Below are 26,771 nucleotides of genomic sequence, written 5' to 3' on the forward strand. Positions count from 1 at the left end.
GGCAGATTGTATTATTTATCTATACATAAAGTTTTAAAATTAAAAAAAAAAAACTATTTGCCTACGTTTCGTCCCACTTTGTAGAGCTTCACCAGGGCTAAAAAGATATTTTGACTTTTTCATAATCTTGATTTTGGTATAAGCCAAATTTTAATTCTCAACCTGAAAATAAATAATACATACTTACATTAGCTTGAAATTTTAGAATTTGGATGCTTTATTTATTCTATGAAAACATACAAAACGTAACGCCTTAGAATCTCAAAAGCTTTGGATCCACCCAGGTTTTATTTTGTATATTGTAATAGGACTAGTCCTAAACGTGCCCCAAGGAATTAGTCATATCATTGCTACTCGTTATTGATCGAGAAACTAAGGTTAATTTTGATTTCTGTTGATAAGGAATGAAAACATTCCTTTGTTTACACAGCTTTCATTTAAAAAATGAATTATTAATGTTTCCAACTTCTCGTCTATTGTTACATCTTCACCTACATAGATGAGATTTTATACAATTTACAACAAATTATTGAAAAACTTCCCTGATAGGTGCAATATGATCTTGTTGTTTTCGTAATTGTCTAGTTTCTTTATCATCATTCTTTATTATCATTCTTTATAACCTTAATGATCCGCAACACTCTGCTCCATTTCAGAGTTGATTTGTTCTCTGTTACTTCATCAATATCTGTGTCACACACTTCTCCAGGAAACTCGTAAACATTATTCGCTGGTCCTAGAACAAGATTTGAATCCTTCAAACTTATATCTTCACCATGTCTCTCACAATCATCAAATTACATCTCCTGGATATTCTTCACCTCAGAAGGGTTGGCGAGATCAAAAATTATTCTTTCTTCCGCACTAACCTCTAAAAAAAATATTTTAACACATCAAAAATAACTTAAATACTCTCGTGGTATTTGTAAGATAAATTTAAGAAATCATTAAAAATATTCGGGAATAAATGCTGTAAAAGAGGCAAATTACTAAAAATAGCAAACAATGTAATAAACACGACATGAATAAAGCAGTAAAACCAAGAATTATAAATTTTTAAACTACATACGGGCTTGATTACGTGGTATCTGTGAGATACAAGGAGGTCTAAGAAATCACAGAACGGGGGAGCAAAGATCAACCCACTACTTGCACATAGCCTGAAGACACCTGAGAAATGGAAGGTAGAGCAAAATCCACGTATACGCGGACTACTCCTTTCTAATATTACAAAGTATATATCTGTTAGATCTGATGTGATTAATGGACTTTTAATCGGTGAAGTACATCTGCTTTCCAATTCCTCACTGCGATCAAGTTCCTCGAGTCCTTTGCAACACCATCCAACCATCGAAACTTTGGGCGGCCTATCGGCTGTTTCCATGTAGGCGCTCATTGAGAAGTTTTATTTGGGATCTCATCAGTCCCCATCCTTGCCACATGGCCTTTTTATGGTTAATTTTTTTTAATTTCTTTTTAAACATTCAACATAATTTATTATAAGGCTAAATAAAGAAATTCAAACTTACATAATACTACATGTATGAATTTTTGATAAATAAACATCAAATTAAATTTTATTCCCTTGTACAAAATATTATTTTTTCAATACCATTTTAAAGATTTAACTTAAATTTTTAGAAAAATAAATAAAGAAGTTATACTTACTAGAAATCTTACTGCTCCTTGTATCTCTTCCCGCTCTCTGACTAGCAGCGGCACCTCTTCCCTTTGTACTTCTCGCTTTTAAAAAAAAATAAATAAAAATGTATATTCATATATACACACACATATATATACATTCTATAAATTCAATCTAATTTATCATTATTTGTAAAAATCAATGATTGAAATAAGTATTCAAAGGCTAAATTTTACTAATATTGTACATTATCATGTTTATGAATTACCTCATCCCCATCATTCCTTTTTAGCAGTAGCCACGCAACTGCTGAAGCACCCGCTATAGCTAAAGAACCAAGCGAGACCTGTTTCAGCATGTTGTGACGATTAAGTGTTGTTTTTTTCGAAAGAATTCACATACGCGAATCCACGGAAATCAAAAAACACTTTGTCAACAATGCACATCAATTTTAAAATTTGTTTTTAAAAGAAGGAATAATATGTAAAAAATATACTTTAGTTTCAGTGAATGTAACTAATGATTAGTGATTTTTTTTTAAATATGAAAGTTATATCAATTCGTTTAATTTAAAAAAAAAAAATCTGTAAGGATATTTCTATTTGTTTAAAGTTAAAAATAATAATAGGAAGCGAATCAAATTAGCAATTCGTCTCAAGAAATTTGTAACCTGTATTTGGTTACTGCAACACAACGGCTCTAGTACTCCGCTACTGTAGCTTCGTGTGTGCTGAACATCAGCCGATCTATAACTCTGGTTGCGAGATGGGTAGACATAGGAAAATCTATACTTTCGAAACAATTAATATATGTTCAATGTGTTCACTAGAAAAATATCATTTTTAGGCTTTAATTTTCATATTTTGTTGGAGTTATTTTAAGAATATTTATTTAGTTTTAGTTAGCATTATTCTTCTGATGATATATATATTCTAGCCAGAGTTGATATATAATATTATTATATTGATGAGAGACGAATACTTTTGTATTCGTCATTATTTTACACGAAGAATCAATTATTCGTACAAAAACATATGATTAGCCATCCGAATATTTATTCGTCATTATTTTACATCATTCGAGCAAAATAAAATTCGAATAACCATTTTAATACTTTTGTACTCGTCAGTTTTATGGGCGAATAATCTCTTATTCGAAAAAATTAAACGATTAACCATCCGAATACATTTGTACTCGTATAAAGACATTTTCTGTCTCACAGGCCTATGGCATAGATATATTTTATGATCGCGTATAGATTAATTTTAACTTTCCTGGTTTCTAATATATTAGGGTTCTCTTATTTGTTTTTTAAGACGCGGAATATAAAAATTCTACCGATTTTAAGATCATGTATCGATTTATTTTAATTTTCCTAATTTATAATATATTAGGGCCCTGTTAAATGTTTCTTGACACGCGGAAAACAAAAATGATATCGATATCAAGATCGCGTATCGATTTATTTTAACTTTTCCGATGGATATGGATAATATGAAATTGCTATTGATTTTAAGATCGCATGCTTGTACGTCGATTTATTTTATGTTTTCTGAATTCTGACATATAAGGGTCCATCCATATGTTTTGAGTTATGCAAAATATAAAAATGCTATCGATTTTAAGATCGCGCATCGATTTTTTTTTTACTGTACTGATTTATAATATATTAGGGTCATCTTATATGTTTCTTAAGACGCAGAATACGAAATCGCAGACGCATGCTTGCGTATCGATTTATTATAACTTTTCCGATAATCTCAAACATATTAGTGTCCTTTTGAATTAAATATATTTATATGGATTTAAATGGATTAATATATTTAAAGGGACCCTAATATAAGAAAGAACCCAAAGAAAAGCTAATATAAATCGAAGTGCAATTTTAAAATTAATAGCATTGCCGTCTCTTTTTTTATTTTTATTTATTTATTGATATTTACAACTGTATAAATAATAAAACAAGTAAATTTGATCACACTGATATAATGATATGATACAGCATGTAGAGAAACTACCCAGTAGTAGAACTCTAAAAACAGTTTACAATATAAGGTCACGAGGCCATCTTCTTTGCAGGCGCCTCGGGGGATTGCCAGGAATGGAAGAGGATGCAAGGTTAGAAACTAGTGGGTTTGGGTGGTTAGGGAGTTTATTATGGAAGGAATAACATCGGGTTCGAGCTAGATCGGTTACATAAGGAACATTTAGGTCTTAATGGATGGTTTCATTAGTAACAAAATAAGGAGCATTGAGGATTTTACGAAGGATTTTGGATTGTAAAGATTGGATACGAGAGGATTTTACGAAGGATTTTGGATTGTAAAGATTGGATACCAGAGGAATTCGAAGGTTTAGTGGAGCCCCAAAGCTCAACTCCGTATGTCCAGATGGGCCTTATTATTGTCATGTAGATCAGTCTTTTGTAATGAGTTGGAAGTTTAGACCGTTTGTCTAGTAAGTGCTGTAATAGTCAGAATCTGCGTGCAGTTTCCTGCCTTTCAGTCTTGTGTGAGGATTCCAGGTTAGTCGTTTGTCAAGATGTAGTCCAAGATAACGAATCTGTTCTACAAGGGTTAGAGCCACATTATTAAAGTGTACTGTAGGGCAGTCGGCAGGTTTACGACGAAGAGTAAATGTGATTTGATGGGATTTGTTGGGATTTATTTTTATCCTCCAATTTCGACACCATTCTTCGAGGATTGTGATATGGGACTGGAGAGTTTGGGATGCAATCAAAGGGTTATTATCTGCGTCTCTTAAAACATAAAGGGACCGTAGTACGCTGCAATCTGAAAAGGTAAAATAAATCGATACGCGATCTTAAAATCGATAGCATTTTCATATTTTGCATATCCCAAATAGCATAGCAAAAAATAAGTGGATACGAAGTGACAAACTCTTGTCAAAGAAATGCAAGTGGTTTGATTAACTATGCTGGACAAATGAAAAATATAAAATAAAACGGTTTCCAAAAACTACACATCTTTATGGCCGTCTCTCTACCTGCCCTTTTTTAAGTTTGTGGAGGTTTGATACTGCTACAAATTTTTTTATATTTATTTTTTAATACTTTTTATTTATTGATAGATATTACAATCTGCCACAAAGTTGTGGGCAATAGGTAATAGTAATGTATGATCTCATACATACTAAAATAAAATAAAATAAATTAAATTAAAAAAAAAATCTTAAAATATTAAAAAAAAAATTCTACAAAGGTACTATAACATGGTCACAGCAGTTGAAATGACAGAACGAGCAAAACAACTAACCGACTGAATATAATTAATAGGATCGAACTATGCAATAATATTTTTTTATAAAAATATAAAACGAAGTGGGTGCAACGATATCACACAAGAATGATTCACCGGAAAAGTTAAATATTTTTTTAAAAGGTGGCGATCGGCTAATGTGGCGCATTGTTGGTGTTGCTTTTTTTGTATAGAGCTTATTTATATTTTTATTAATATAGGATTGATTAAATTGGAAAAGAATATAATATAACCATAACCTATTACATTTTAATATCTATATTTAGAATATATCATATATTAAAAGTATTTTAACGTAAGATGTATTATCATGTGTTTCGATTATCTGAGTATATTGAGTATTGTTACCGTGGATAGGGGTTCGTAAGGAGCCTTGCTAGCCCAACCGTGAAGAGTAATTTTCGAATTTTGTTATTGTATTTTGAAAAATTGAACGTAATAAAATGTAAGTATTTTAAAACAAAATATAAAATATACATACTACTTTGTATACATATTAAAATAACTTAACTTAAATGTCCTTCTATCACCGTGGGAGAATGATGGGGCCTAAGCTGTGGTTAGGTTGTTTTTATCATCTTGGACGTAGATTCTAAACGGGTATGGGTATGGGTATGGTCATGGAGGTTGAGCCAACGTTGGTTGTAGTCCACCTTGTCTAACAGACGCTTGAGCCAGTGTATGTGCACACAATGATATGACCCGAAGTTATTTGTCTTTACAGTATAACAAACAAAAGATTACATTTGTTTTAACATAATGAAAACCATGTAATAAGAATATGCGAAGGGACTTTCATAGAAACTCAGAGAAGAGGCAAGTGATTCAGTTATCTTTGCTGAATGATTGAAAAGAACCGAATCCGAAATTGCACATCTTTATTGCCGTCTATCCACTTACCCTTCTTAACGGTTATTGTGGACAACAATTTTTTTTTTTGTTTTGTTTTTTTCCCGATCCCTCTATGAACCGAAAAACAAAAACATGAGTAAATTGCATTATATGAAGGAACATAAGTCAAAATGAATACTAATTTTTTTTACCAATGGTTCTTGAAGGTGTCCAAGTTAATTATAACTTAATAATTATTAATTTAATATCTTAAACATATACTTCCACATTTATCGCATATATTTACCTATTGTAATATTAATAAAACTATCAATATGTTATAAAAAAATCTTAGCCTTCCTGAGGATTAGCGGAGGAAGTGGGGACATTTTCTACCTGACATCCTTTCCTCAGTCGTTCGCTCTGTTTCAATCTGACAGGTGATGATCCCATTGTTTATTTTTATTCATCATCCTAATACCTCCCTTTTACATATTACTACATTATACCTCATCTATACTATATTTGCTTTACTTGTCTGTTCTACCTTTTACACCTACTCCTTTACCACATATACAACTATTTTTAATTAGTTTTCTCCTACAATTTATGTTCTATAACTATGTACGTTGACTCGCATACCGATACATCTGGAAGGCCGTAAGTTTTCCTAAATATGTTCTTTAAAAGTTAATGGTTGTTAAAGATGTAGGAGCTCTTCTGTTATTTTGACTTCAGACCATTTAGACTTAGAATCTACAACTATAAAATGATAACTAAGAAAAACGCCGGCGTAGTCTATGTGAATTTGTTTAAATTTATTACTAGGATAGTCCCGCGAGTGCACACCTTTTTTTAAATGGATATTTCCTAATTTGAGAACAGGCTGGAAAAGATCGAACATGGCAAGCTCTGCAACTTTTGAAGATTCACATTAAATGATTTCGCGAATATCTTCTCTTCCAGGAAATTAAGTTAATTATATAATCTTGAATGTCCTCTTTTTTATGAACGTTTAAATGTTCTTCTGCTGACCTATGTAAAATTTTTGAGCCAAAACCAATTGGATAAATGCCTTTCCTAGTTAACGTGCTGAAGTTATGAAAGGTGATCCTTAATTTTGATCAAGAACCTATATACATAGTAGGTTTAATATCTGTGATTAGGTAAACCTAAGCCCATACAAATACATAAATAATTTTTGAAAACGCTAAAATATTAATAAGGCTTCATGGTCTTGTTGGCTGTTGTGTCGCTCACCAAGTATTAGCGAGCGAGATACAAAGCCTGTAGGATGCTCAATGCTGATTATGATATGCGAGAGCACTGCTGCTATACTCAAAGGTATAGATGCTCCAGCATCACAAGAGTTTGGGATAGATCGAAAAGTACAAGTACCCTGGTGACTTGTCTAATTTTAAAATGACTTAATAAACAGTAATAAGATTTTGTTGAGCCTGAGAAAAAACTTCCAGAAATAATTCGCACTGTTTTGGATCCATTTTGTTTGTTTAACCATGTCACCAACATACTGCAGTAAATCAAGGGAAACGATTGAAGAATCAAGCAAGTGTATTCAACAACTTTGTCATTCAAAATAGTTTCATCACATATATCAATAACACATTTTACGCATGGATTAGAAACGATATATACCGTGTTGGCAGTATTATAACAAATATCTAAAGACCATCTGAACACTAGATCTAGAATTACAATTCCGTGCCCCTTCAACCCAAAGAAATAATGCCAACTCTTAACATTTAGGAATACTGAAGTACCAATTACATCGGAATGCCAATTACACGCCCCCCCTGGACCTGTCCAAATGTAAATCTCCAACTATCTAAATACCGCAAACAAAATACAACAATGTCAAAATATCAAGCAAAGTTCCAAGAACTGCTACAAACTCTACCGGAACATACCGCTATATATACAGATGGCTCGAAGTCAGATAACGCAACAGGATCTGCCTTTGTGACACCAAACACAACCCATAAGAGAAAACTGCATCATATATCTAATATATACACCGCAGAACTAAGTGCCATAGCATCCGCCCTTTACTTTTGTATGACAAATATACCAAATGGCAATATAGTAATAATATCGGACTCCATTAGCGCTCTTCGAGGACTATATATAATGTACTCAGTTCATCCACTTGTTCAACGAATTCATGAATACTTAATAATGCTAAAACAAATAGATAAATCAGTCTACTTCATCTGGGCTCCCAGGCCAGTATGGTATTGGTATTACGGGAATTGAGATGGCCGACAAAGCTGCTTGAGAAGCGCTAGTCCTCCCAGGTAGACCCGCAGCAATCTTAACTGCAAAGGAACTTGCTCACCCTTTAAAGGGATCTATTAATAAAAGATGCCAGGCAATGTGGGATAAAGTCCACCCAGTAAGTTGAAACCTGTAAAAAAAGATGTGAAGTCCTGGATTACATCAACCCGAAGTAGACGCCGTGAAGAAGTAGTGATCACCCGACTCAGAATAGGACATACCCGACTGACACGCATCCATCTCATAACAGGAGAGGCACCTCCAAAATGTTCAAAATGTAATAGCAATCTGACCGTCAAACACATTTTTGAAGAATGTCGTCACTACACATCAACTCTGAACCAGTTAGGGTTACCAACAAATGTCCCAATGGCGTTGAGAAACGACGAATCTGTAATTGTAAAAGTCATTAAATTCATCCATCAGACTAACTTAATAACCAGCCATTAATTATTATAATTATCTATTTAACTTGCCTTATTTTTAAAATTAGAACAGTCAGTTATCTGCTTTTCACCATCCTTTCCAATATCGTAACGATTATTAAACAAATTATAATTGCAACAAATTTAATTATAATTGGTGCGGATCAGTACACATTACCAAAGCTATGACTAAAACAACTAGGCCTTACCAAAGCCAACAACCAACGGGCGTTGATGATCAGGCTGTTAAACGCCCTTTCAAAACTAACAAACAAACAAACATTTAGGAATATATCAAATATGCATCTGACGTTCCAATAGATCTCATAAAGCTACCCAATTTCCAGTATATAACTCAAAACTGTATATAACTCAGCTCGCAATAAATCTAGCCTTGAAAGGTGTGAAGAACAAGTCGCATGCATCCGAAACGCAACGAAGTATCGTGTACCACCTCACAGATCATAAAGATTCTAGTACAGAAATGTGCGCAGATTTTTCAAACACTATTGCTCAAAATAATTTTTCTACCTACTCTGTTGTCGATATATATTTAAATAGAACACCTCAACGTGCTAAACACTCTGGAAAATATTTTGCTACATTAAAACTCGAAATCAAACATTTGAAGTAGCTTCAAGTGCAGGATATACCCTCTAATCCGAACAACGTTTTATATTAAAGATTCCTGAATAAATCAAACCTATTCGAATTAAAGTTAGTTCATATATTGGATCGATCATACGCTATCTTGTAATATTGAGTGCCAAGGCATTCTTCAGACATCTTTTTATTCTTGGTAACAACTTCGTGCCCCTACTTCGGAGAACTTGCATCAGGCACCTTAATATAGAATTACAAGAACTTGACAGCATAGACACCACTATAAAATCAAGGAATATGGTTGATTCTACGATAAAAAAAATATCAGAATACAAAGATATTTTTGAACCCAAAATAGGTTTGTTAAACCCAAATTTCTGCTGCTTTGTTAAAACTAAGGGGAAATTCAAAAGCCACACTTTTGGAACAAGATACATTCGAGATAAAGTAAACCAGGAACTTTATACGTTAGATGAAAAAGGAGTCATTACTAAAATAGACTGTTTGGGGATAACCTATAGTTGTTATAAAGGGTGTTTTTTTAAGCCCGATAGAACTTGAAATTGTAAAAAATAACACAAAAAATTAAATTGTAATCAAAAATTTTTTTTTATTCGAAAGATCAATACGTGACATTAACATTTGAAAATGATTTCGGGCATATGGGCACCGCGGCTGTTCTTGACGAAGCGCATTCTGGACGTCCAATTTTGGGCCACTTTTTCGAGCACTGCTGGCCGTATGTCACGAATAACACGAACAATGCTGGCCTCCAAGGCGTCAATTGTTGCTGGTTTATCAGCATAAACCAGTGACTTCACGTAGCCCCACAGGAAATAATCGAGAGGTGTCAAATCGCACGACCTTGGAGGCCAATTGACAGGTCCATTTCTCGAAATCAACTTATCGCCAAATTTTGATTTCAATAAGTCGATGGTTGCGTTCGCCGTATGGCACGTAGCGCCATCCTGTTGAAACCACATCTCCTCCGGATCAATGTCATCCATATTTTCAAACAAAAAATCATTGATCATGGTGCGGTAACGATCTCCATTGACCGTAACGCGAGCTCCGGCCTCACTTTTGAAGAAATAAGGTCCGATGATGCCACCAGCGTGAAAACCGCACCAAACGGTGCATTTTTCTGGATGTAATGGAGTCTGTAGGGTCTCTTGTGGATTGGTCTCACTCCATATGCGGCAATTTTGCTTATTAACAAACCCGTTAAGCCAAAAATGCGCCTCATCGCTGAACACAATTTTGCGATAAAACAACGGGTCAGTTGGCAACTGCTCTAGAGCCCAATCGGCGAAAGAACGACGCATATAATGGTCTCGTGACTTCAATTCCTGCACCAGCTGGATCTTATACGGGTGTAGGCCGAGATCTTTGCGCAAAATTTTCCACGTAGTGGACGGACAGAGCCCCAATTCCTGCGACCGACGACGAATCGATAAATTTGGATCTTCTTCCACACTTTCGTTTACAGCGGCGATATTCTCTTCAGTACGCACATTCCTTCGACGTGCTGGTGTTATTGCATCCTCTAGAGAGTATGTGGTACGAAATCTATCCACAGTTCGACGAATGGCTTGTTCAGATGGACGATTATGTACGCCATACAAATGACGAAGTCTCAAAAGTTGAAGATGGTCTGAATTGCCTTGGTAACTCTGAATATTTTGTTTTATTGATTTATTTTACCTTCACGTTCCCGTTGATAAAGAAAGTAAAAGAAAACAGAAAATATAAACGTAGTTTTGAAATCAAGCATTTACTTGCATTATGGATAGTATATTATCAGGACTGAATGGAGTTGCAACATATTTTGATGATCTTTTCATTCATGGTTCCTCCTATGAGCTCTGCAGGCAGCACCTCGTAGCAAGTTTGGACCTTCTTCATATCTACAACATCGATATTCATTTAAATTAAGATTTTTCAAAAATACGATAGCATACCTTGGCTACTTTATAGCAAGAGCAAGATTTCGAAATCTCCAGAAAATGGTATGGAGTTGCCGTTCCCCGAACATTCTATTATGTACGATTTCTACGAATGGTCACATATTACTCCCGATTCATTTCCAACTTATCAACAAAGATTGCAGCACTTAGAAACCTTGTGGCAAAAGAGGAAGTGAATCATCATTCCTGCAGTTAAAAAAGACTGCAGGGTGCTCGTGCCTTTCAATGTTTCCCTACCACAGGCACCAGACTGTTTGTGATTTGACCTTTGGTATAGCAGCAGTCTTCTCTCATATCATCAACTGCACAGAGCATCCTATAAGCTCTATATCTACACTCAACTAGACCGTGATGCCTTATCAATATTTTGGAGTTTCCATAAATGATGTATGTAGTTGTGTCGGCGTAACTTTACTTTATTCACAGAAAAAAGACTTATTGTACATATCTTTAATCAAAATTAAAAATCACCTTTCATAACTTCAGCTCGTCTACTAAGGTACGCCGCTAACTCAGTGGTTTTGACAAAAACATTTTATACATTCAAAGGACGGTTTCAGTGAGTTGCAATGAAAGCCATACCTGATGTCACGAAGAAGATGTCATTCAAGACCATATCATTAATCAAATTTCCTCACTGACAGTGACTCACAAAACATTGCAACTGAAACTTCTATTTTAAATTTTGCATTCAGGAACAGTATTGCACGGCCTCCATGTTTATATTTTGAAGTACTTACGAAGGGACATTCTAAACAAACCACATTTTACGTACACGGGTGTCTCCAAAATGAAATCTCTAGCCCGCCGCTTTCGTTACTGACGAAACATAGACCATGGTATTGAGAGCCCACTTGACTTGTGCAGCTGTTCTCAGATCATAAACAACCCATCAGAAGAAGTTGTTAACCCGGGGACATTTCCTGATAATAATTTTCAACAAATCCGGATAGAATACGCCGGTGCCTTCTTCGGTTATTATTATTTTATAGTAGATTCCAAGTCTAAATGGCCTGAAGTCAGTAGACTTTAGATAGTTTTCGAAATGATACTTTATGTCCAGGTAAGCAATCTAGTTAGTTCCCTTAACCCACGTCAATGCCAATTTTTAATTTAAAAAATATTTTGGCTGGCGCCATGTGTCGGTTGAACAAATACTTTTAACAATCAATTATGTAACATATGGTTTTTATTATTTTAAAATAAATGTCTTCGGGTCTCAGTCATTGTGTGCACATACTGCGTCTCTTCTCTACTACGCAGTCTTAGTCTGCCCATACAACAGTCCGGCCATTCCCATCAACCTTATCACTTTTCGCCACGACGGGTGGACTACAACCAGCCTTTGCTCAACCTCCATGAAGAGAAGACAGGCCGACTGACCTCTTTGAATCTACGTCCACTTTATGGGGTTTCAGTGTGATGTGTTATTCTGTTTTTAGTTATAGTTCGTGCTTTATGTGAGTCATGTTACGTCTTTCAAGTGAAGTGCCCCTACAGATCTTTTGTAATATACTCTTTTGGTACCGTTGCTGTGACTTCAGGGCTGTTGCTTATAGGAATGTAGTAGTGGTGCACCGTGTAGTAGTGATGGTCTCAGTATGGCTTTGTATTTGGGTAGTTGGAGTCTGAGTCACTGCTTTGGGGAGTATATAACGTGTTTGAGTTGATATGATGTTGACTTTACAATCTGAATTCTGCGTTGTACTTGTGCTCTGAACATGGGAGGTGAGACTCGAGTTTCATGCCAAGGTATGTGAGATGTTTGTTTTGTCTGTTCGTTTATTATTGGTTCTCTGTTGGGAATTTTCTTATATGAAAAATTTATGGCATCCGTTTTACGGTTTTTTTTAAGTTACGTGGGCGTAAAACTTTTAGAAGGGTAAAAAAGAGGAACAAGGTACGATAAACGACGTACTCGACTGAAATTCTAATTTAATTTATCTGTCACATCACTCACTCTTCTGGCCGTACTGAAGAGAAAAAAACTTACAGAACGAGAGAGGCAGTCCAGTCCATCATGGTGTCCCCACGAAGGGGAGGGAGTTTCAATTGTTCGAGATGGACTGTTATACGCTTTTTGTGCTCCTTCAAACTCTCTATGGTGATCACATTATGTTCCCTAATAGTGATCACCCTGAATGGACCTTCGTATCGCTGCAGCTCTTTTCCTCGTTTTGTTTCTAGTTTGCAATATACTACCGTGCCAATCTTAATTTGACCTATTAGATTCAATGCACGCCGATATTTTGCCGTGTCTCTCGTTTCTCTTCTTCCCACTCGATCTTGTCCCTCACCTCGACCCACTGACTGCGTTGCGCTATGCTATTAACATTAATATTGTCCCCGCTTGACGTATTGCGGTAGTCTCTCTAATGGCCTCGTAGTCCGAAAACGATCTCAAACGGGGAACCTGTTATCGAGTGTATGGAGTGGTTGTATTCAATCTTTCCATTGCCTCGTCCGGCTCGAGATCCTTCTCTAGCTGGTACACCCTTAAGTGGTCGCTAAGGGTGCTGTCGATTCCTCGATTCCTCATAGACCCTAAGGATGCCCCGGCGTATTGAAATGCCATACCACCTCCAGAATTTTCATTTCTTCCCGGATCCTGGCGTTGTCAAAACTCCCTCCCGTTGTCGTAGGATATTCTGTCCGGTACCCCTTAAAATTGGAACAACACTCGGAGGGCTTTTAAGACGGCCTCTGTTGATCTCTCTGACACAGGGTAAGCCATCGCCGGTTTCTGCCGTAGGTGTTTCCTCTCGCGTGGCGATCGTACCTAGTGCTGAAGCAAATTTTACACTGTCCAATGATGTCCTGGAAATGGACTATGTTTCATCCCCTGCCAAATACACCGCCTCCGTAGGCCTACAAGGTTTCGCTAACCCCCCTGTGATTGGTCTTGCCCTGATGGTACGCGAGCGTCACCTCTTTCTGTCTCTCTGGATCCCGAAGAGCGTATAAACTCCGGTCTATTCCGGGCCTTTCTGCCCTCTAGAGACGCTGGATCTTATCCCAGATTGTTGCGTTTCCAACGTATAAGTGATGAGTTTGTAGTTGCTTTTGACCCGTCCTTTAGTGCTCTGCAGCTCTCATCTTATTTGGCGCCGAGAGTTGACCAGATCGTCGAAATGTTGCAATTGTTGTACTTGCTGTACTCAATTTTCAACAGACCTGAAGTTCTAGTCTTCCACATAATTTGGCGGCGTTTGTCATTGATAATTTTGTCGAGTTCTTCCATTACCGCTAGACTACCCTCGATTCGTCATCTTCCGATATCCCTTCTCCGGATGCTATCTCTGGCGGTCCTGATTTTGCATCTTCTCCTTGGGTCCATTCCCTTAAAAACTGCCTCACATCACCAGATGGTCCACCTTCATTCTCGAACGCATTCACCATAACTGCCCTTGAAAGCCAGTCTGTGTTGTTCTTTCTTGGCTTATATTCAACCTTCATGTTATACAGGCTAAGAATCTCTTTCCATCTGCTAACGCACGCCGATGTCTCTTTTAGTTAACCTACCAATTGTAGCGGCCTATGGTCTGTACGAACCCGAAAGCGCCTCCCAAATATATACGATCTGAAATGCTCCACGGCTCATACAATTTCCAACAATTCTCGTTCCAGGGCGCTGTAACGTGACTCCGCGTCGGTGAGACACCAACTCGCGTATACTACTGGCCGCTCACCTTCTTTACTCTCCTGCGAAAGTACCGCCCCCAGAGCATACTCCCTTGCTCCGGTCGTGAGTGTGAACTGCTTTTCGCAGGGAACGCCCGAACCGGTTCTCACTACAACTGTTCGATGGATTTACGGACATTATGCGCCTGCCTGTTACTCCACATTACTATTACCCTTCTTTAGTAGGTTGTTCGGAGGTACCAGATATTCTGCCATATCCGGGATAAATCTCCTGTAATAGTTCAGTGTCCCTAGCAACCTCCGCACTCCCTTCACACCCGTGGGTTCCGCAATCCATTGTAGATCTGACACCTTACCCCGTCTGCGAAAATAGTGTGCCCTAAGAAACTGATTTGGTTTTACCCCAGTAAGACTTTTTTAGGGATAGCTTCAGTCCAAACTCTTGCATTCGCTGGAACACGCTCCTGAGATGATCCACGTGATTCGCTTCCGATTTGCTAAACACCAGCAAGTCATCCATATATACTTGGCAGACTGCTTCGAAATTCGTCCATCACTCTTTGGAACGTCACTGGCGCGTTTTTATGGCCGAAAGGCATCCTGATAAATTCGTAGTGTCCGCACTCAGGTCTTGAACAGGTCTTTAGGATGCAATATTTTCTAATGGTATCCCGCCTTTAAATCTAGGATACTTAAAATTTTCGCGCCGTCCAGCCTATCCAAGACCTCTTCGACCTGGGAATGGGGTACTTTTCATCGACAGGGTTTTCATTCAGCTTCTTTTAGTCAATAACTATTCGGTACTTCTCTTAGGGGTCACCCGATGCGCTCTTCTTTCGCACAGCCCACCAAGGGCTGTTGTAGGGTGAGGTATTGTCTATAATTATCCCTTGCCTACGGAGATTGTCTATCTCTTCCCTAATGTGCTGACGGAGCGCCTGGGGCTATCGCCGCTCTTTCTCGTAAGTGACTCTATCTTGTTTTAACGGGACTTCGTGGACCGTCATCCCGTAGCGCTCAGCGCCTCTTCCTCTTTAAAAAAATATCGTCAAATTCCTTCCACTCGTCACCTCGCTTGCATTACCGTGCCGCATTATCCTCTGCTCTTACTTATACTTCTTTCTCACCCCTATATATATTCTTTCTCACTCCTTAAGAGTCTATGGTCCGTGTACCACTTCCCCCCCCCCAATTATTATATCACATCGTCCTTTATGATCTTTTCTTCGCGCCACAACAGTAGCCATTAAATCACACCCTACAATTACTTCGTATTCTCTGAGCATTTTCGCCATAGCATGCACCATTTCCCATTTCTCTTTTGCCCCCCACTTTCTTAACCCCAATAGTCTCAATAACCGCTCCCTCGATGCTGCACGGCCGACTCAGTGTAATTAATTGGCAAGTACATATCTTGACCTGGAGTGTCCTCTCTCCGCCGTCCAGCTTCTCCAGCGTTTTTCTGCAGACAATGGTACTTGAACTCCCGGTGTCAACCAGACAGCTCATGCCTCCCTTCACACGAATTATAGGCGGACCACCGTGCTCTCCTCTCACATGGTAGATCCTCAGTGTGCGTTCACCTCTCTGCAGGCATCCTCCTCAAATCTTGCGTGCCCCCTTCCTCTAGATCCTCTCCCCCAGGCGTCTGTTCTACTATTATGCTTTCTTCCTTGCTTTAGGTCGTCCGCTTCTTCCTCCGTCTCTGACACCCCAGACACCTCCGAATATTCACTCGATGGATCGTTTAGTCTCTTTCGGAAATTTCCTCTCCACTCGTTGGGCATTCAATTCCATTAGCTTGCCTTGCCCAGCGTCCTTCCTGCTTTAAATATACGGGCAATGCCTGGCGATATGCCCTTCGCTGACGCACTAAAAAGATGTCCCACCTTTCCACAGCCATGGCACTTACGGTCTTCTATCCGCTCATTGCTTTTAAGTTTCGTCTGATTCGATCTGCTCAAAAGAAAAGTTGTTTCTCTTCCACTTCCATTCGCGCCTCCTCCTCTCTCGCGCTTGTGTCCATGCGATCTTGCGCGCACTCAATAAATGTGCGATCTCTCGGCAAGCCTTCCTTCTCGCCTAATTCCTTCGCTAGTTGAACTTTGGAGTATCAATGACAGGAATTGCATGCGTCGCTGCACCTGGTCTGCCGCCATCATTTCGCTTAACTTGTCCGCAATGCGGTTATACCGTGCCAGGAGCTCGCCAGTGTACTGCCACTAGACTGCCTTGGTTACTTCGTTTCCCGAAATATCATGTAGATGTTTTCTTCTGAGCTACCTTCTGGCCTACCTTCCTCCTTCAAACGCCTTCTTGAGTATATCATTGACAACGCATCAGGTTGTCTCCTCATCTGCCTGAATCTGGTTCAAGATACTTCGCTTGACTCTGCAGACAACCGTTACTCTTAGCGCTCCTGCGTCATCAATATCAAGCAGATTCTCGGGCGTTATCACTTTAATTCTTCCCATCAGCCTGTCGCCTCCTTTTTAAAAATAGTTGACATGACATCATGTTTGTGCCACAGTTTACTAATGTGGATGATGTATTTTTGAGATGTGGTTGAGGAGGCAGATGGGCGGGTAGTCTGCGGGGTCCGCTCCTTGTTTTCTGTTCTTAAGGATTGCATGTGTGTGAGTGGAGGCGGGCCCTTTAAAAGCCTTCCCACATATGATGAGGGGCCTGACTTGGCAGACTTTTGAATTTTATCAGCCTATTGGATATTATTAGTAATAGGCCTATTAACTGCCTTTTTGGCTTTGAAATTTTCAATTTTCTCTTGCCGTTTGATAGCAACATGCTCCCCAGATTTTGATGTTTGTGGGTACGTTCAATAATCAATAGTTTGATTAGGTACGTCAAATCCGTTTCCTGTCCCTGGGTATTGGTTTTTTGCATCATCCATACATCTTTGAACCCGGGTAGGTGGGCCAGGAAGGCATAAATGATAGTGTCAATGGAGTGATTTATATCCAGCCCCTTGATAGTTATTTTTAAAGATTCTTGGTACATGGAAGTGCATAAGTGTAGCTTTCTAGATAACTGTGATAACGTGTATTAGTATTCACGTTTTTTACCTGGGTTTGTGTTTACTGGGGAAGGTTTGTATTGTTTATTTTTTGTTGTAGTGGTGACAGTGAGTTATTATTACAAGTAGTGAGTGTGCTATTGGGTCTAGTTTTGAGAATTGGTTATACGTATCTTTGTGATTTGGATCAAGAATCGACCTTAATTGTTATTTTAGACGTCATAAAGCCTTATCCGTCAATGGCAAAGTGTCAGTGTGTTTGTTTACACTTCTTACTATCAGTACTGTCTGTTTGTATGTGTTGGTGAGTGGCGTCTTCCTCCATAGCGTCGCATTTAGTTAACTTTAAAAATATTTAAATACAAAAACTTTAAATCTAAAACTTACTTGACCTCACACCGTAAGGAAATACTTAAAAACAGAAAAACAATGTAAAACCTTTGACTCTGTGATAACGTCAGGAAGTAACCAAGACGTCACAGCTGCGTCAGATCAGTGAGCAGGCTCTTGTTGTCACCAGCACTGATAGTATAGGGTGTTTTTTTAAGCCCGATAGAACTTGAAATTGTAAAAAATAACACAAAAAATTAAATTGTAATCAAAATTTTTTTTTATTCGAAAGATCAATACGTGACATTAACATTTGAAAATGATTTCGGGCATATGGGCACCGCGGCTGTTCTTGACGAAGCGCATTCTGGACGTCCAATTTTGGGCCACTTTTTCGAGCACTGCTGGCCGTATGTCACGAATAACACGAACAATGCTGGCCTCCAAGGCGTCAATTGTTGCTGGTTTATCAGCATAAACCAGTGACTTCACGTAGCCCCACAGGAAATAATCGAGAGGTGTCAAATCGCACGACCATATGCGGCAATTTTGCTTATTAACAAACCCGTTAAGCCAAAAATGCGCCTCATCGCTGAACACAATTTTACAGAATGCGCTTCGTCAAGAACAGCCGCGGTGACCATATGCCCGAAATCATTTTCAAATGTTAATGTCACGTATTGATCTTTCGAATAAAAAAAAAATTTTGATTACAATTTAATTTTTTGTGTTATTTTTTACAATTTCAAGTTCTATCGGCCTTAAAAAAAAACCCTATACTTACTGAACTACTTGTTTTGAACCCGTACCTCTACCTAACAATACTAATAATAACAATATAAGTATAATATACTCAGATAATCAACACACATGATAATACATTTAAATAGCTTCAATATATGATATATTTTAAATATAGATATTACAGTGTAATAATTTATATAATATTCTTTTCCAATTTAATCAATCTCGTATTCATAAAAAAAAAAAAAATAAGATTTATACTAACAGAACGCCAACAATTGTCCCAGGAGCTGTTCAAACTCAAACTAAAAATATTGCTAACTCCTCGGTGAATCATTCTTGGTCCAACACCCAGCTCGACAGTGCTATGCAGAGTATTGCAAACGTAATGCTAGTACTAGCTGGAGTTCTAGCATGTGATATTGTTGCACCCACTTTTTTTTTTATTTATTTAATTAAAACATGTTTTATCCATAGTTACTCTGAAAGCAATCTCCGAAGAACCTTACATGATGCATCTATGACCACTCTGATTAAATTGCAATATAACCCATTAATTTATTTACTAACTTAATATAACCCCAAATAATTATCAACCTTTGAATATTTAGAATATTAATAATTATTACACCTACTTTTGTATTCGCTAAATCGAAACTTACTATACTATAAAAAAGAAATCTAATTGAACTGAATTTAATAACAGCAGGAAAAATAAAATATCTGCAAATGACTATGTTTACATAAGAGCGAAATGTTTGATCACATTGAATATATATTATTTTTTTCTTAAAAGCAGTTATAGATCGGCTGACGGTCAGCACACACTAAGCTACAGTAGCGGAGTACTGGAACAATTGTGTTGCAGTAACCAAATACAGGTTACAAATCTCTTGAGATAAATTGCTACGTTGATCAGCTTCCTGTTACCATTTTTATCTTTAATTAAATAGAAATATGGTTACAGCTTTGATTTAATAAATAACGTAATACAAAAATTAAACAATTGATGTAGTTGTTATATTTTAAGAAAATAGAAATCATTAGTTGAATTGACTGAAACTAAAGTATATTTTTTACACATTATTCCTTCTTTTAAATTTTTTTTTTAAATTGATGTGCATTGTTGACAAAGTGTTTCTTGGTTTCCGCGGATTCGTATGTGAATTCTTTAAAAAAAAAAAAAACATTTAATCTTCGCAACATGCTGAAACAGGTAGTGCTTGGTTCTTTAGCTATAGCGGGTGTTCCAGCAGTTGCGTGGCTCCTGCTGAAAAGGAATGATGGGGATGGGGTATTTCGTAAACATGAAAATGTACCATATTAGCAAAATGTAGCCTTTTAATACTTATTTCAACCAGTAATTTTTACAAGTAATGATAAATTAGATTGAATTTATAGAATATATATATGTGTATATATGAATATACATTTTATTTTATTTTATTTTTTTTAAAAAGCTAGAATTACAAAGGTAATAGGTGCGGCTGCTAGTCAGAGCCAGAAGAGGTGCGACTGCTAGTCAGAGCCGGAAGAGGTGCGGCTACTAGTCAGAGAGCGGGAAGAGGTGCGACTGCTAGTCAGAGAGCGGGAAAAGGTGCGGCTGCTAGTCAGAGAGCGGGAAAAGGTGCGACTGCTAGTCAGAGAGCGGGAAGAGGAGCAGCTGCTAGTCAGAGAGCCGGAAGAGGTGCGACTGCTAGTCAGAGTCCCGAAAGAGGTGCGGCTGCTAGTCAGAGAGCCGGAAGAGAAACAAGGAGCAGTAAGATCTCTTTTAAGTCGATTTCCAGTTTTAGTTAGTGTTTTCACGGTATCTAATTTCTTTTGCAAACACTGCTCTTCGTTATTAGCAGTACTAATACCTGTTATAATAAAACCTAATTTAATTTGATGTTTATTTATCAAAAATTTATATCTGTACTATATTCTAAATATTAAAAATGGTACAAATTATTACACGATGGATTATCAAATGGTTATTGTGATAACTTATATTGTGATAAAAATAAGAATCAAGCATAATCTACAACTTATAATCGAGAATGAGCTCATTATAAATATCAACAATACATTTTATGTGTGGGCCTTCAAACAATATATCACATGTTAGCAATATTATTACTCTCCTTGATTATTTACAGATATGCAAGTAGTCATGGAATGTCCGGGAACTCAACATGTCCTGTTAGATTATGTAGGGCTGTCATCTCAGTTGGTCCAGACCAATTGTTGGTTGCCTCTTCTACTCCGGGAGGTGGTGTTGGTTTTCTAGGGGAATGGGATAGAAATGGGTGGCCCGACCTCTTTTTCATGGATGCCATTTCCACTTCCTAACTTCTTTACTGGTTAATATATATTGATGTTTGGTCCTTCACCGAGTGTGAAAGTTCCTTAATTGTCCTAATACTTTATTTCCAACATAATGTCTTGACAACACTCGGAGAAATTGCTTTGGTAGTAAAATGTTCTAAACTGTTTTGGAACAATTTTGTTTTACCGTCGCCTAATCACTCTGATAACTTAAGGAAAAATGATATAAGAATCAAGCGTAATCAACGACATATAATTCAGAATGATTATATATATTAAACATACATCTTATAACACATAGGTTTTTAAACAATACATCCAATATCAGCAATATTATTGCATTTATTATGTTTTAAACATGAGATAGCCAGGACCAAATTCTAAAATTTCGGTGGCGGGGTAGTTAGGCATGAATTATTGTTGGTTGTATGGCCTATCCCTAAAGGTATTTAACCCCACCTCCGTGCGTTGACCAATAATTATTATAATTGAATATTTTGAAAATATGATAAAAAAGGAATCCACCGAGTATATACCGAGGTGGGATGTATATACCAAAGTTTAGTACAAATCTTCTTTATATTTTTATAATTACAAAACGGATTATATTGAAACATTTTATAGCCGTTTACACTTCTTTATGGTTGCGAAGGTTTTTGTTGCTACATTGTCGCAGTAGAATTGGGTTTCTCTTCTAATAGCTTACGAATCTGGGTATCTAGACATTCCAATGCAAGTTGCAATTTAAAGTAATCCGCTTCTTCGGAAATTCTCACAGTTTCGATTACCACAGTCTTCAAAAAGGCTCTCAAGGATGCTGAACTAGAGCGATTTGTTTGATGGCCTAAATTGCTTCATCTTGTAAAGATAAACAGCAACTAATGCTCCCTTAGTGTAGCGTTCTTTAGTCATTAGTATTCCTGGAATTTTCATAACTATCTGGGGATTGTGAGAAAAAAAATTACATAGAACCCCAGATGAGGACCTGAATATTTGAAAGACAGAAATTAATATAATCTAGTTCGAATAATGTACATTTATTTATATTATATTGTTTGAACAAAAAAAGAAACAAATTATAAATTATATTTATTTTGATATATATTTTTTTATATTTAAGAAACAAAAAGTTAGAGAGTTGAAAATTGTTATGTGAATTGATTTGGTGTGTGTTTTGCTCTTCACCAATTTTTTGGAACTTTTAAGCTATAATTAAACATTCAAATAACATTTCATCTGTATATTTCCTGTTTAATTCGGTTTAACACATAAATTAGGCGGAAATAAAACAGTAGTGAGCTCCGTCTCGAACACCTAACTTTTTTTCATAGTTTACATTTCCTCCTGACATAATATTATTCATTCCTTTATTATACCTGGCACCAAAAGTTTTATTTTTTATCGATAACAGTACAAAAAATTATTATTGTTTAATGTAATTTCCTGCAGTCAATTTTCAGTATCATGAGCTTTAAACATTTCAAAACATCCATGGAATTGAATTTAATAATTTAAGCCACCAAACTTGAAAATAAGTTGTCAAATATAAAGAAAAAACATTTTTCTCTCCCCGTGGTTACTCTCAATTTGGGTAAAAACACACCTGCACAAAGTCCAATGTGGCCCCGATGAATATTCCTTTCAAGAATGTTGTACTTAATTAATAAAAATACAGTAATTTTGGATTTAAGAAATAATAAGTTATGAATTAAAATAGAATGTTAATTAAATTTTATTAAATGTAAAAAAAATTATTTTTAATAATAAGGTGATAACAGATTCCTAAACTGTTGAAGGTAGATTCTGTTATAAATGGTGTTTGTAAGTGGAAAAAGAGAAGATTATTTATGTGAAAAGATTTCAGATTTAAAATATAAAAAGTTATGTAAGCAAATAATCCATTTAAAAACATTATTTGAAACTGTTATATTATTTTAATATTTAATTTATTTTAAAGATATGACATGGGCAATTAGCCTGCAGAAAAGATTTTAAAGAACATGTCATCAATATTTCAGGTATAGGCAAAAATAATTTTGTTAAGGAAACAACGTAAATAATATAAAAACAAAAATTTTTATAGGTTGTTTCCTTGAAAATGGCCTGAGGGCCGAAACAAATTTCTGAAAATAAAAGTTGAGAGTTTATGTGGATCGAAATTGTGTATGTTAATAATGAAATATTGTACTGTTAAACCCATAAAGAGATGCATAAATAAGAGCAAACAATTATCCTTGGTCAGTGAAGCAATTAGATAGCTTTGTAACTGATCTACGATGTAACGACTAACGGTAAGGTTCAGCTCAAGGGTGGTAAAGATGTCAATGACCTCTTCAGCATAATATATTAAGAATGTTAAATATATTATTTGTTTGGAGCCGAATTAAAAATTAATAAACTTAGAAATAAAACCATTACTAGCAACAATTCTTTCATATATTATATTTATTTATTTATTGTTCCTTATTGCTGACAGTGAGAGAGGAAAATTATTGAAAATTGAGTATGCACGTCTTGTCAGACTATTGGAATAAAACCTTGCTTACATTAGAAAAAAAATAATTGGTCATTAATGTAAGTGAGTTTAATCAAAATTGTGGAATATTTGGTAAGTATTTTGAGTTTCGTAATATTCTCCGATTAATCTAAAACGTACGTCCACAATTGTACAGTTTTTAGAAGTCCTAGGCTTCGGGAATATCGTAACACAAATTTCCACTGGAAACTTGGATTATATATTATTTTTTTTATTCTCAAAACTGCCACATATTCTCATGCCTAGGTAAATAAAAGTAAATATGAATTTGTCATTTTTCGTCGAATTCGTAAAATACTTCAGCTCGGCCATTCACGGTAATTGTACAAAACATTTTTGGACTTTATTATGTAATTTATTTTTCAAATTCCTTCATCTCACACAAAAAAAAGATATCAATCCAATTATGATTAAATTTCCTGAAATTATGCGGGTTGGTACCTAATCGGTCCCATGTAAAATAGATTTTATCAGGTTCTATCGACTACTAATTAATAGTCTGGCAGGACTTAAATGCAGATTTAAAAAAAAAAGTTCCTCTCATATACCTTTCATTTTGGTTAATTTAAAAAAAATACACAATTGTTTATAAAAAATAAAGATAGAAATGATAAATAATTGATATATGCAAAATATTATGAATAAATGAAGGAGAAAAATGTAAAAATAGAGACATCCGATTCAAACGAGGAGAGCCAAGCCTACTCGATTTTTTCAAATTAAATAACGCCTTATATTTTGTTAATCTTGTATTACTAACAGAAACGAGATTTATTTTCCGTTTTTTCCCAAATCACCTAACCCCAAAATACGAACTTTTGTAGCAACAAAAAATATTATTAAACATTTACTATTTTTTAAATTCCACCTGCTGGCTCCCTAGGAGTCAGTTGCCGGTCCAAAGCCCGGATAAAGGAGGATTGGTTCGGTGGGTTATCTACCCACCAGCCGGAAAAAAAACATGTATGATTAGAAAACAACTATCCTTGGATATATGGACAGTCACATAAGGTAATTTGATCCCAGCATGGAAACATACATTTAATATTGCTTTTTGGAATGTTAGGAGATTAAACCAATCAGGGTCGAACAAGAGATTAGAGAATGGGCTTGATAAATATCAAGTTGAAAAAGCAGCTCTACAGGAAATACATTAGAGCAATGTGGAAACAATAGAATTAGAGAATTGTCTGCTGTGGGCACTGGAATTGCAAATGTATTTGGTATTGTTTTCAAGGTAAGAAAATCAATGAAGCTCATTATAATACAGTATAAACTAGTCGATGAAAGAATTGCCACAGTGCGACTTAGGGGAAGGTTTTAAAATAATAAAGATTATGTGTATACAGGCCCCTACAGAAGATAGAGGATATTTTCTATGACGCTTAGGAAAGACAATATGAATTAATCTCCAGAAAAGATATAAAAATTATCATAGACGACTTCAATGCTAAGATAGGCAAAGAAGAGGAATTTAGATCCACTATAGGTAGAGAAAGCAAACATGACTACTCTAATGACCATTAAATAAAACTTACAATTAAAATGGAGTGTACAAAATAAAAAAAACAATAGTCACCCTTGCAAGCATACATTATTACAGATGTGCCCGTTAACCGGAAAAAAAATGTTTTAATTAAAATTGCAAAATGGTTTTTAAGAGGAAATTTATCTCGAGTACATTTGAAAATTAATTTCTTTGGTAAATTTGACTAACAGTACTCGACAATTTATTTTAATAACTCATATTAAAAATTTTGTTGAAACATATTTAAAGCAATTCGTTCCGAAATTTATTTCTTGTAGCATGATGTAAAGTTTCTTAAGAGTGATATATTAATTTAATTATATTTTCAAATTCAGTTTTTTCAGTCCTTCAGCCTTTTTTTTATACTTTCTGACCTTGTATAAAAATTTTAAATCTTTCAATACAGATAAAGCGAAAAAAATATGTATCAGCGGAAAGATGAGTGGCAAGAACGAATTTATCACTCATAAAATAGCGATTAATGTTTGGCTATCACCATCCTAAATGTTAACATTTTACATTTAAAAAAACAACAGTCCACAAATCTTATTTTAAATTTTATATCGATTTCATCTGAATCGGAAATCATATAATCTTAATTTTAATTAAACTGAACAATCTGTTGAACATACGAGGAAAATAAACATGTCATGAGCTGAATAAATATTAATACACAATCCTATTTATTAAGTGCTTGAAAAACTGAATTGATAAACTTATATTGACTATACATTTGAATTGATTTTCCTGTTTACATGTGTGAATTTTTCAAGAGATAATTCGATTTGATCTCAATAACATCGTTTACTGTCTTATCAAAATTTTCCTTATTCTATTGTAGTTGTTATGTTTTTTAAAATTAATTATCGTTAAATGTTTTACGCTACGCCAAAATAGTTTTATTACTATATTTTACTTTGCCCACAAGACTCTCCCCTATCGATGAGTTATTTTCGATGTTAATGTATATTTTGTTATATACCCTTTAATTGTAGAGGTTACCTTAAGTTTATTATGTCACACCCTTTAAAAATCTGAACCTCCTTATTGCTCTTGAAAGCATTATCGCAAACGATACGATATTCCTGATAAGACAACTGATCTTAGACAACAAATAATATCAGTTGGTAAAGCGGATAGAGGCGAAATGTACTCGATATTACTTCTCTGTGGGCTTCTCTTTGTGACTCCATCATGGGCGGTTGACTTTCCTACTTACTTGAATCTTTTTCAGGATTTAATTGATATGTTCAATTCCAAAGACAACTTGTATGACGGCTTCTATGATATTGGCAGTCAGAACCTAAGGGTATGCATAATATAATTTCTATTTGATCTGTAAAGATGGAATAACAATGGATCCAAGGTGTTTGATTTATTCCATATTTTTTGCTTTTTTATTATTAATACTTTAAGATAGCAATCACTTATATGTTGATTACTAGAAAAACCAGACTTCCATTTTATATAGTATTTATTTTGCAATATCTCACCATAAACGTTTCAAGAGTAACATCCTATTCTTCATCAAATCAATTATATATTTTAATACTGGAAGATTATTGATTGACCGTGTGTGAAGATGAAAGGAATATGGTCCGGGTGCGGTCAA

General features: G+C 35.8%; 1 protein-coding gene and 1 long non-coding RNA gene across 2 annotated transcripts in view; one reads left to right on the top strand and one right to left on the bottom strand.

Annotated features, from left to right (window-relative positions):
• Positions 1-72: 72 nt before the first annotated feature.
• LOC136796907 (uncharacterized) lies at positions 73-25,245 on the bottom strand. The gene is made up of 3 exons (XR_010844694.1): positions 25,211-25,245; positions 1,669-1,743; positions 73-162 (listed from the first exon to the last, which is right to left on the bottom strand). It is a non-coding gene; the product is annotated as an uncharacterized lncRNA (long non-coding RNA).
• A 1,018-nt stretch (positions 25,246-26,263) lies between these two features.
• Positions 26,264-26,771, top strand: part of LOC106689336 (uncharacterized) — a 3,629-nt gene continuing 3,121 nt past the window's right edge. Inside the window, exon 1 of the mRNA XM_014434264.2 lies at positions 26,264-26,468. Within this exon, the coding sequence (XP_014289750.1) occupies positions 26,307-26,468 (162 nt within the window). The 5' untranslated portion in view covers positions 26,264-26,306. The remainder of the gene's footprint in view (positions 26,469-26,771) is intronic.

Source organism: Halyomorpha halys, unplaced genomic scaffold, assembly GCF_000696795.3.
Source record: "Halyomorpha halys isolate HHAL.00 unplaced genomic scaffold, Hhal_1.1 Scaffold1331.1, whole genome shotgun sequence".
Taxonomy (NCBI): domain Eukaryota; kingdom Metazoa; phylum Arthropoda; class Insecta; order Hemiptera; family Pentatomidae; genus Halyomorpha; species Halyomorpha halys.